Source organism: Leucopleurus acutus (genome assembly GCF_964270905.1).
Source record: "Leucopleurus acutus genome assembly, chromosome: 9".
Lineage (NCBI taxonomy): Eukaryota > Metazoa > Chordata > Mammalia > Artiodactyla > Delphinidae > Leucopleurus > Leucopleurus acutus.
Genome location: NC_139144.1, coordinates 94,970,667 through 94,982,941, shown reverse-complemented (window position 1 = coordinate 94,982,941; position 12,275 = coordinate 94,970,667). Strand labels below are relative to the sequence as shown.

General features: G+C 45.7%; 1 protein-coding gene across 2 annotated transcripts in view; it reads right to left on the bottom strand.

Annotated features, from left to right (window-relative positions):
• TBXAS1 (thromboxane A synthase 1) overlaps nt 1-11,374 on the bottom strand; it is a gene marked incomplete at its 5' end in the record, with an annotated part of 149,540 nt that extends 138,166 nt beyond the window's left edge. For both annotated transcript variants that reach the window (XM_082846987.1, XM_082846988.1), the window contains one exon: nt 11,286-11,374. In XM_082846987.1, the coding sequence (XP_082703113.1) occupies nt 11,286-11,374 (89 nt within the window). The remainder of the gene's footprint in view (nt 1-11,285) is intronic.
• Between the last annotated feature and the right edge of the window lie 901 nt (nt 11,375-12,275).

Genomic DNA, 12,275 nt, shown 5'->3' with positions numbered 1-12,275 from the left:
TTCTTAAATGGGTTCAACAGTCACCTTTGCACTAAGATTTTGTTTAGCAAGCCTTCCCTCATAAACCACGCAGAGATGAACTTCGACACACAGCCCAGTCTTGCCTGAATTATAAAGATGAAATTTTTATTGAGATCCAGAGTTCAATTCAGTGAAATTTTGTTTTATAACATGTAGGGGTGGCAGCTGGCTGCAGTGACATGCATCCAGAAATAAATGGAAATTCTCTATGAGGATATTCATAGCAGCAAAGAGCCGCTAACGTGAGTTTGTGTCTTTATATGCCAAGCATGTGCCACATGAAATCCTATACACCGTCCCTCTTAATTCAGCTTCGATCAACAAATCATCGAATGCCTATTACCCAACAGAAGTGTACAGGCACAGTGCTAGGCACCTCAGGGGAAAGCTGGGTAAGACCCAGTTCTGCTCACCTTCCAATGGGGGAGCCAGGGAAGTGGTACGAGAGAGAGAGAGAGAAGGTACCGGCTGTGGTAGGGCCAAGACCACAGGAGATGCAGGGCTCTCGCCGGAATGAAGGGGTGAAGAGCACCCCAGGAGAGGGAAGGAAATTGAGGGCAAACAGTGTGGCGTGGGGAGAACTGGAGGGCAAGGGGCCAGGTGAGGAAGTGACCACGCGGAAGTGGATGGGACCAGGCCAGAGAGGGCCTCCTGCGCCAGCCAGGGAGACCGGTTCCCCAGGCGGGGAGGGCCACGGGAGGGTTTTCTGAAGCAGCGGTGAGATTCTGGTGTGTTCTTCCGGCTGCAGAGTTGGAGGACAAATTTGAGGGGCACAAGACACGAGGTAGGGAAATCAGCTGGGTGTCTATTTCCAGCCAAGGGACGCTCTTGAAATCCTGAACTACAGAGTAGAAGAGGAGAAAGAGGGGAAAGGATTCAGACACCACTTAGGAAACAAGACTGGGCTAACTGGGAGGGGTGAGGGAGAGCTGGCCTGGGGGGCTGGGTGGAAAGGATGCCGTATGCTGAGAGCCAGGGACCGTCAGCCCCCTCTTATCAGTGAGGAAACTGGCAAGGATGGAGTGACTTGCCCAAGGTCCTCCAGTGGAAAAAGTGCATCTGCCCTCAACTGGAAAGGTCTTGCTGATTTCCACAGTGCCATATTTCTCCTAAGAACTTCCCAGTTATCTCCCTTATATCATGAGACGATGCTACCAATTTTGGTCACTCTCTGTGTACAGACAGTGTTGAAACCATTAAATGTATAACTGACTGTGCTTTACAGTGCTCACAGCCTGGGCTTCCCAGATGCCTATTGATTTGCAAAGATAGGAAGGGGGTACGTGAGACATTTTCAACATTGCAAAGAGCCTAAATGTAAATCGTGCCTTTATTGACAATAAGATTGTGCAGGTTAACTAAAATGTCAAGTTTCTTTGCTTCGGAGCAGAATTATAACCTGGTACCCTAATGCTGGTTCTCTCATCGATCACTGTTCTCATTGGCAGAGCTTCCATCGGCTTGTCTTTGAATAATTAAAATGGGAAAATAAATCATTCATTACTTAAATATACATCGTTGTTTGGACAATAGAACACAGAACCTATGGGGAAATAATATAAACAGCAGATGTTGGTGAAGAGTTTAGATAGCGGTGCTTGGAACTGTGGGGATCAGCGGTTAATGAAACAGTGAAGAAGGAAGTATTTGCCCTTTGATGCCTCTGCTGGGGGCTGGATGCGTCCCCTTCCCTACACTGTGGTCAGGACGCCCCGCTCACACACCAAGTGTTCTGTGCTCCCCGCATACCTCATCTTCTAAATGGCTGTGTCCTGCATTCTATCCCATCCCTTCCTTTTGCATCAGAGCCTCGCCCTTTGATTTCTAACGTGACAGTTACTTTATGTATCTGAGTTCATGGGCATGTGGTCCATAGCCCATCAATGAGGTAGACCCAGCACACAGCCTAGAAAGCCTTCAGCATTCAATGAGGGTATGAACTAAGAAGGAATTTATTTACTCTTTCAACGACCCGTACGCAAAGCATTCTGCCAGATGTTGAGAACATGGTGGCACTAGTGTGCCAGTCAGAGGGAGACTGGCTTGCACGCACACGTGACGACAGTCGTTTGGAAGCAGCGCCGTGATTGTGATCATTAACGTTTACTGAGCAGCTACTATGCACAAGGCACTCACCATCTTAAGATTCAGCCCCTGCCCTCGGGGCCTTATCATCAGGCTAGGAAATAGGACACAGGCATGAACAATAGAATAATACAGTGTGTGCCAAGGGACAGCAGGCACTGCTGGAGTTCAAAGGAGGCCAGGCTCTTGAGGGTTGGCCTGGCTAAGGAGACGTTCAGGAAGAGCAACGTTTGGACAAGGTTTTGAGGGGTGGGTGGGATTTCGTTGAAACAGAGAGGGGAGGGCATTCGGGCAGCAGGAGTCTGTGATGTGCAGGCAGAGTGCGCAGAGAAGGGGTGGAGGAAGGAGGCTCGGGGAGGATTTCAGGTCACCTTCCAGCTCAGAGGGCAGAGGCAGCTGCTGGGTTTGGTGCCCGGAGCTGGCTCTCTCTGGGGTGTTCTGGGCAGGGCTGGGGAAATGGGGTTGTGGTTGAAGCCACTCTTGGTAGAGGTTGGCCTTGCTGTCATTCTCTGACACGATTTTCCCAGAAAACTGAGCAAAAAAATCCATCTGTTTCTGGGACCATATTCAGAAATTTCCATCTGCTGAGGCGAAACCTAAGAAACACACCTTCGCAAGGCCACCCAGAGGTTTAGGATGGCCCTGCAGGGTAGCCCCGTACCGGGCTCTGCCTGGGGGCCCAAAGACACCTGAGATGGCGGGGGTCTCCCCACTCAGATGACGCCCCTCCCCCACCCCCAGGACATTGTGCAGCGTCACAGATTTCTGGCAAACCAGGGACAAGGTGGCGCTTAATAATTGAAGTGCCCATCCACAGCAGCGCGAGACCTGCCCCCTGTCCCTGCTCTCCCCAAAGTCTCGCCCCCTTGTTGAGACGTACGTCATTTTTACAAACAGAAACAAGTCCTTGCCACGCTGTTCAGGTTCCCAAAGATGAGGCCCTTGCCCTCAGTGGCAGATGACAGTCTATTTGGTAGGTTGTTATCATGGTACTCGGGGGTGGAGGGGAGGGTCCGTTCAGTGGCTTTATTTCTGGAAGAACCACTGTCCTCCCAGGAGAGTAGCACCAAGCATTGACTCAAGCAGCTCAGTAAGGCACCGACGTAAATCCGACGGTCTGCTTTGTTTATAGAATGAATGAGATTCTCCTTTCATCTCTGACCGAAGAGTCGATGCTACCAATTCCACAAGCCTGAATTCCTTACAAGATGAGAAGAGGTCTAACCATAAGGGTTAAGATTATTGCTGTTGTTTTCTTTAAAACAAAGCTAAACTAAGAGCAACTCATAGGCCCAGTGAGTGGGGCCTGACAGAATCCCCCCGGCTTCCAGAAATGCCTCATAAACTTCTCAGTAAAGAACAACAAGTTTTATTGTCTTATAATCATATTTTGTTTTGGATTAAAAATAATATTACCCCGTCTAGTCACTTAGCTGCCAAAATTGGGGCTGTTTTTAAAAAATCAATCCGTTCTCAACAAAGACGATGATTTGTTGCCTTGAGGGCGGTCAAAAAACCGCATTCACACAGCAAGGACGGTTCCCAAAGAAAAGTGCTAAGAATGTGTTTTCTGATATGGCATATCTGCAGTAAGGGTATAGCCTATCAGGAAACTGCCTTGGAAGGTCATAAAATTCATTTGGCTGTATAAGTTCTGGTATGTATGCTAAAATAATCAGTCACCTTACTTTATAATCACAACTCGTACTCTCGTTCTGGAAAATCAATAAAGTGAGAAGAAGGCTGGGGATATTGTGTATAGCTATTTAAAAGAGAGAAAACAAGAAATAATATTGTGTGAAAATGGCCCTCAAGGAAACACAGACCTAGTTTTCATAAGGGGCTCAATTTTATCTCCAAGCTCATCACTGAATTATTAAACTGAAGTACCCATAATAGCCTAGACAAAAGCACAAAAAATAAAAAAGGCAAATAGCGTTCATCCTTCTCTACATGCTCTGGGACGCTGGAAATTATCCACGGCCTTTAAAATGTATTTCTAAGATGCATCTATTATTCACACTCTGAATGGTCTGTTCCACCAAATGCTACAAACCCCAACGTTGCCTTCACCTGTGATACTTGCCCACCTAAAATGTCCACCCTCCTCTGCTAATCCTTCCCTGCGTTTCAAGACCTAGACCAAGACCTTTCTGCTTTCCAAAGCCACCTGTGACTGGCTGGAGACCCAGAAAGGCTGAAGGATTGGGGCTGGAAGGCGAGAAGCAAGAATCGTGCACGAGAGGGCTTCCCTGGTGGCGCGGTGGTTGAGAGTCCGCCTGCCGATGCAGGGGGCGTGGGTTCGTGCCCCGGTCCGGGAGGATCCCGCGCGCCGCGGAGCGGCTGGGCCCGTGAGCCATGGCCGCTGAGCCTGCGCGTCCGGAGCCTGTGCTCCGCGGTGGGACAGGCTATAGCAGTGAGAGGCCCGAGTACCGCAAAAAAAAAAAAAAAAAAAAAAAAAAAAATCATGCACGAAGCTGAAAGGCCCCCTAAAGCCACTTCCGGAGAGTATTTCCCGGCTCCTGGGAAAATCAGCACCATAGGAACTGCCACTGAGGAAGAGTAGGGGGCCCAGGCAGGAGAGGGAGCAGTCACTAGTGGACCCATTGGGTCTTATCTGACTTCTTTTCCACCACCAGCAGCTGCAGCTGCATTCAGCACAGACCAGCCCAAGCAAGACCATCAACAGATGAAGCAGTCATGGAGTAAATCTAGAAGGTACTGGGTGGCCTTTCATTTTGTTCAGTGTTTCCTTTGCTGTGCAGAAACTTTTAGTTTGACGCAGTCCCACTGACTTATTTGTGCTTTTGTTGCCTGTGCTTTTAGTGTCGAAAACACCAAAACATCATTGCCGAGACCAACGTCGTGGGGCTTTTGCTCTGTTTTCTTCTAGGATTTTTACAGTTTCAGGTCTTACATTTAAGTTGTTAATCCAATTTGAGTTTTTTGTTTGGTTATGGTATAAGATAAGGGTCCAATTTCATTACTTTGCATATGATTATCTAGTTTTCCCAACATCATTTATTGAAGAGACTATCCTTTCCCCATTGTGTATTTTTGAATCCTGTGTCAAAAATTAATTGACCGTTTGTTTCTGGATGTTTTATTCTGTTCCATTGATCTATGTGTCTGTTTTTATTCCAGAACCATACTGTTTTTTTGTTTTGTTTTGTTTTGTTTTGCGGTACGCGGGCCTCTCACTGCTGTGGCCTCTTCCGTTGTGGAGCACAGTCTCCGGACGCGCAGGCTCAGCAGCCATGGCTCACAGGCCCAGCCGCTACGCAGCATGTGGAATCTTCCCGGACGGGGGCACGAACCCGTGTCCCCTGCATTGGCAGGCAGACTCTCAACCACTGCGCCACCAGGGAAGCCCAGAACCATACTGTTTTGACTACTATAGCTTTGTAATATAGTTTGAAATCAGGAATTGTGATGGGGAATTTCCTGGCTGTCCAGTGGTTAGGACTCTGTGCTTCCACTGCAGGGGGGCACAGGTTTGATCCCTGGTCAGGAACTAATATCCCACAAGCTGCGTGGCCCAAAAAAAAAAAAAAAAAGGAATTGCAATGCCTCCACATTTGTTCTTCTTTCTCAGGATTGTTTTGACGATTCAGAGTCTTTTGTGGATCCATACAAATTTTAGGATTTTTTTCTATTTCTGTGGAAAATGCCATTGGAATTTTGATAGGGGTTGCATTGACTTTGTAGATCACTTTGGGTAGTATGAACATTTTAACAATATTAGTTCTTCCCATGCATAAAACAGGATATCCTTCCATGTACTTTGCAACCTTTTCCATTTTTTTCATCAGTGTCGTATAATTTTCAGTGCGTAGATCTTTTACCTCCTTAGTTAAATTTATCCTTAAGTAGTTTATTCTCTTTGATGCTATTGTAAATGGGATTGATTTCTTTTTCAGATAATCTGTTGTTAGTACGTAGGAATACAACTGATTTTTTATGTTGATTTTCTATCCTGCAACTTTAATGAATTCATTAATTAGTTCTAACAGTTTGTTTTTGTGAGTCCTTAGGATTTTGCATATATAAGATCATATGCTCTGCAAACAGAGGTATTTTTACTTCTTCCTTTCCCATTTGGATGCCCATTATTTCCTTTTCTTGTCTAATTGCTCTGGCTAGGACTTCTGGCATTATGCTGAATAAAAGCGACAAGAGTGAGCATTCTTGTCTTGTTACTGATCTTAGACAGAAAACTTTCAGCTTCTCACTGTTGATTATGGTGTTAGCTGCGAGTTTGTCATATACTATGGCCTTTATCATGTTGAGGTACATTCCTTCTATACCGAGTTTGTTGAGAGTGTTTATCATGAAAGGAAGTTGAATTTTGTCAAATGCTTTTTCTGCATGTATTGAGATAATTATAGGATTTTTTATTCTTCATTCTGTTAATGTGGTGTATCATGTTTATTGATTTGTATATGTTGAACCATCTTGCATCCCAGAGAGCAGTGGTTTCTTTTAAATATGGCCTGTGATTAGATGTAGGTCTAGAATTAGAATCCAGTTTTTCCACATGTAAAAGAAGCTCTCTGAGAAAGAAACTTCCAAGTACAGGGATGGACTTTTTCATTGTAGTCTTAAGTCTTAATAATCACCATTCACAATTTAATTTAACCTGGTCTTAGAATGAGACAAGATCAGAACGCTAACTTACCCTGATTCCTATTTTAATGTCCATTTGATTTATACCTCTTGGTCTCAGGCTCCTGAGATTTAAATGCAGCTTGGCGTTGAAAGCCCTTCCACCTTCCCAAGACAACTCTTCTCAGTTTCCACCATATTTATATATTTAACTGCTTTGACTGTTTAGTTACTTAATGCAACAACCACGATTTACTTTTCTCACTGCTTCATCAGCCAAGAAGCTCCCTGATTACCCCAAACTCCCCTGTACCTTCCACTTCGCTGTAGAAATAGTTAGCTTACAGTCTCAAGACCTCTATGCCCAAAGCATAAAACTGCTTTCCTCTTCAGCACTAAAGAGGAGCAATTCCCTGTTCTTTTTAGTAAAATTTCTCTTTTTTGCTCAATAATTGATATTCATTTAAAAAAAGAATATGGAAGATACAGAAAGACTAAAGGAAGAAAAAAATCACCCATAATCCCACCATTGGAAGAAAACCACTATTAATATCGGGGCTATTTCTTTATATTCTTTCTCTCTTTCTTTTTTTGTTTTTTTTCTGGGTACATGAATTTTTTTATTGCAATATAATTCACACGTCATAAAATTCATCCTTTTATTAAAGTATGTGATTCAATGGTTTTAGTACATTCACAGAGTTGTGCCACCATCACCATCGTCTAATTTCAGAACATTTTCATCAGCCCTAAAAGAAACTCCATACCTATCAGCAGTCACTTCCTTCTCCCCTCCTCCAGCCCCTGGCAACCACTAATCTACTTTCTGTCTGTATGGATGGGGCAGATGAATTTGTACATAATTATATAGGGAGTCCTTACACTCTTTCTTAATAAAGAAACCCTCATCTTACCAAAAGCTGCCAGTTCGTAGGTACACTTGAAAGTTTAAATACACTATACTTAAGATTGCCTCTACCACTATTCAACTCACACAACTTATTTCTTGTACCTCAAATCTCTTCCGGAAGTCAGCATTTCCAACAATTTTATACAGAAAAAATGAGTTTAAAAAATGTTTTATCACAAGTTTAGATCACCTTCGCGTGTGCTCCATGGGCTTCTAGCTAATGTATTCTACATACCAGCTCATCTGCAGCCCCAGTGGAACAGCCGTGATCTCCTCAGACCCCAGTGCACACCGCTCAGCCTCATAACTGTCACTTTAAGTGACTGTCATCAAAAAATTGTGTCAAATGCAGTTTGGGGAAAACTATCAAAATATACTATGCCTATGTTATATTAGTCTCTTTTTAGATGAAATTGACTCTTGTGTCTTCTTTCTAAATTCACACAACACTTAATAATTAAGAAGTGTTTATTAAGTACGTGCCATGGTCTTGCTTTACAAGGTGAGTGGAGATTCAAAAACAGTGCACTTGTAACTATTAGAAACGTGGACACCAAGTTGGTCCAAACTGAAAACACAATAGGCTTTCAGGAAAAGGGTGACGCACGTGGGCAGAAGAATTAGATTTGCATTGAGCTGTGCTGCCTAAGAGAAGAACCAGCAAGAAAATATCAGTGGATGGGAATTCCCTGGCAGTGCAGTGGCTCACTGTCCAGGACTGGCCCAGGTTCAATCCCTGGTCAGGGAACTAAGATCCCGCAAGCTGCATGGTGTGGCCAAAAAAAAAAGAAAGAAAAAAAGAAAGAAAGAAAAATGCCAGGGGAGAGTCGAGCCAACATTTATTAGGCACCAACTGCATGCAAGGGTGGTGGTGGAGATGAGAGTGATGAGGAAAACAACAGTGAGTGGGACTTCTCAGTGTCTTGGGCAAACAGGAGAAGCTTCCCTGAGGAGGTACCCCTGAGCTCCTTGAAGGAAAGAGAGGAGGAAGGGGATTCCAAGCATGGAGACCAGCAAGGGCAGAGGCACGGACGCCTGCAGCAACGTGACTGTTCACAGAACTGCCAGGCCCGCAGGTTGGGGTCAGAGCCTGGTGGAGGAAGCCGCTGAGTCAGGGACCAAACCCTACGTCCCGGGTGCTGGGCTGATGAATGTGTACTTCTTCCCTTTACCCGCATTCAACCAGACGCTAGAAGAACATCTGAGTCATGGACAGAAGTTTCCAGAACTGCAATGAGATACAGGACCTCTGTCCTGCCTTGAAAGAACTCCTAGGCTCGTTGAGCAGACAAGAAGTGGTCCTCCTCTTGTTACCTTTCCAGAGTCAAGGCTCTCATTGCACACTTGCCTGGTCCAATGGCAGGGGGAACTCTTAAAGGAAAGACTAAAGAGTTTAAACGTTGAGGACAGCACCCTCCACAAGATCTCCTCGGGGTCACATGGCTGTGAGGGTCTCTCCACCCCCAGCTCTCCCAGACTGCCCCTCTGTCTCCCACATGCACCCTGTCGAGAAAATGAAGCTGGAGGGAGGCCCTGCCGCATTCAAGCTGATGTCTGTTGCTCAGAGGCTCCCTGGAGTCTTGCCTGGAAGAGGAGGGTTGAGAGCCCAAGGATGGTGACCTTGAGCTGATCAAGGGATAGACCCAGGAGCACCAGAGCCACGGCCACGGCCATGGCTACTCCCTCCTGCTGCCTCCTTCTCTTTGGCGTTATCCTCAACAGACCCCGAGCTCACCCAGAACCTGCACGTCTCCCCAGCCTTGGGCATCTGACCCAGACCTCCTGTTTTCTGACCTTGTACCAGGGCCTCACGCCATGCCTGGCACACATGAACAAATCCATAAATATTTTTGCAAGAACCGGTAGAAGTCGGCCCTCGCTTCCTATTCACCATCTCTGCTTCATGCATCTCTCCTATCTCTGTGTCTTTGACCCAGGGTATTAGCATGGCCCCAGAACACATTACAAATGCACAACTGCCTTGCTGAATGGTATGGTGTTATTGGCCGTGACTCTGATCTACGCTGATTAGAAACACCCAGTTACAGCCAACTTATCAGTCAGGACACATGCCTCTTTCCGTGACCAGAGCAACAGTAATGTATGCAATTCACTCATCCATTCATCAGACGTTTATCGAGGTCGTACTGTATATCAGGCACTGAGCTGGAAGTCAAGACTACGGAAATTAAAAAGACCCAATAAAGACAGAAACAGAAGCGCAGTGAAGTGTGCAATAGAAACAATGATGCTGCGAGACCACCTGGAGGCCTCAGGTTGGACACACTTTGAGAATCACAATCAGAGCACAGCTGTCGATGAGAAATTAATATTAATAAGCATATTAATGAGAAATTTTAAATATACCTAGCACTGAAGACTTACTTTCCTGTGCGTTTAGGTTATATAAATGATAGTTAATGATAGTGGCCGGCATCTACTGAGCACCTGCTCCGTGTCAGGCACTGCGCTAAGTGCATCTCATCTCTGAGCAGAAGCTGAGGTGGATGAATGGAGTTGGGGGGGAGAGGGGGTACCACTTGCTCCTGGGTTTGCATGTGGCTGGTTTCAAGGCAAGATAAGCCACACTGAGAAAAGTTCAAAAGATAATGAAACCAGTTAGAAAGCAAAACAGCACTGGGACTGAAGCTGGGTTTCAGAGCCAATTTCCAAGAGGTAATTTCATCATCCTAGAACATCAGACGCAAATTCCATTTTCAGCCATGCAAATTCCAAAAGAATAACACCTCACATTTGCATAATGCTTGATGCTTTTCAAAGTACTTTCCCAGTTATTAATCTAGAGGAAGCTTTATTACTACCGGAGACATAAATTGAAATTCCGTTCAAACTGAAGTTCTCCATTATTTTTTCCACTTTCCCCTCAAAAACCAGAGCCGCCTAAATGCAGGTGCTTTTGATGGAGTGGGTAACTTTAATAAGTTTTGCCGACAGGGTGAATATGCACAAATAGAACATATTGTGGGGCCTTCCATCCAGCCTTCGATCAAGCCAGACTTCAGAAAACCTCCTGTTGAATTAAGTAAATCATGGGAGGTTACTCCCAGTTTAAATTTGAGATTCCCCCAGGGTCTCAGACTTTGTGGCACTGCACACACTGCATTCGTTGGAATCCATCAAATATTAGAAAATGAGGAAATTAGTTCCACCACTTTGCCCTTAAACCTACAGAAATCCCTGTCAATGACATTCTACGAAGTGGCCCACGTTGCCAGACAGCTCCTATATCTTTTTTTGTTTTTAATGTCATCAGACCCAAGAGGCTGCATCTGCTGTAAATGCAACCTGGGGAGAGGATCTTAGAAAAACGAGGTGAGAAGATAGGATGGGGGTGCAAGGAGCTACTTCTCCCCAAACCTTTCCAATTTGTTGCCTTTTCCATCTCTTTCAAACTTAATTACGTGTAGCGTTCTCAGCCACTGAATCACCAGTCTTTCCTGACACCTCCATCTCGTGCATTTGAGCAAAAGATTAACCTGGCTGTTTGCTTTCAGTTCTGAAGCTGTGTTAATACTCAACTCCCTCTAGATTAGAGGGGAAGAAAAACACACTCCCACATACCCCACCCCGGCTCCAGCAGGGCTCCACGGCTGCTATTCCTGTGACAATGTCACAGTCATTGGAACATGCTGGCTGCACTTACCACTTCAGGAGAACCAAGAGGACCACTGACAGGGCTACCATCACCATGGGGCCACTGGCTTCCAGTCTGAGGAACCCCAAGACTTCCATTGTTCCTCAGAGACCCTAGAGGGGTGGTCCTCCAGAGGAAAGGGTGGGGCTGGTCCCCCTGCAGTTACAGGAATCACGATCTGCAGATGAAAGATTTAGGCAACCAAGAAAACATCACATCAAGTGGGTCCCTGAAATGTGCTCTTTCTCAGAAGTGTCTTCTTATAAAGAGGAAGGAAGAGGAGGGAAAAACAAAGGGTTTCAGTGTAAGGCAGTGAATCAGCAACTTTATTTTCTTGATGACTATACAGTCAATAAACATTTACATTAACTTCCCCGGGAAGCAGCAGCAGAACAGGCTCCCTGTTTGCTGGGAAAGAAAATGGTTGCAACCATAGATTTCTGCTGTGACAAGTAGTCCTTAAAGAAAGACCCCTCGGGCTTCCCTGGTGGCACAGTGGTTGAGAGTCCGCCTGCCAATGCAGGGGACGCGGGTTCGTGCCCCGGTCCGGGAAGACCCCACGTACCGCGGAGCGGCTGGGCCCGTGAGCCATGGCCGCTGAGCCTGCGCGTCCGGAGGCTGTGCTCCGCAACGGGAGAGGCCACAACAGTGAGAGGCCCGCGAACCGCAAAAAAAAAAAAAAAAAAAAAAAAAAGAAAGACTCCTCTTTAAAAAATTAATTTGTAATTAAATGATGATATGGGTGAGGAGACTGAATGTCCCAGAAAAATTTGAGGCCAGACATCAGCCTGATGAAGAATGCTGGCTGCACTGAGGATATCCATCCCATTAAGTTTATTCATTCCTGGGGTCCACTGACACCTGTGGGTTCAGTGGGGTCCCTGGTGACTGCCTGTTGGGACAGACTGAAGATCTTGCCTCGGGTCAGCCCTCTCATCATGAGTTGGAGGATTTCTTCAATGTCTCATAGCATATCCATTGGCTCAGGTATGGGTCCTT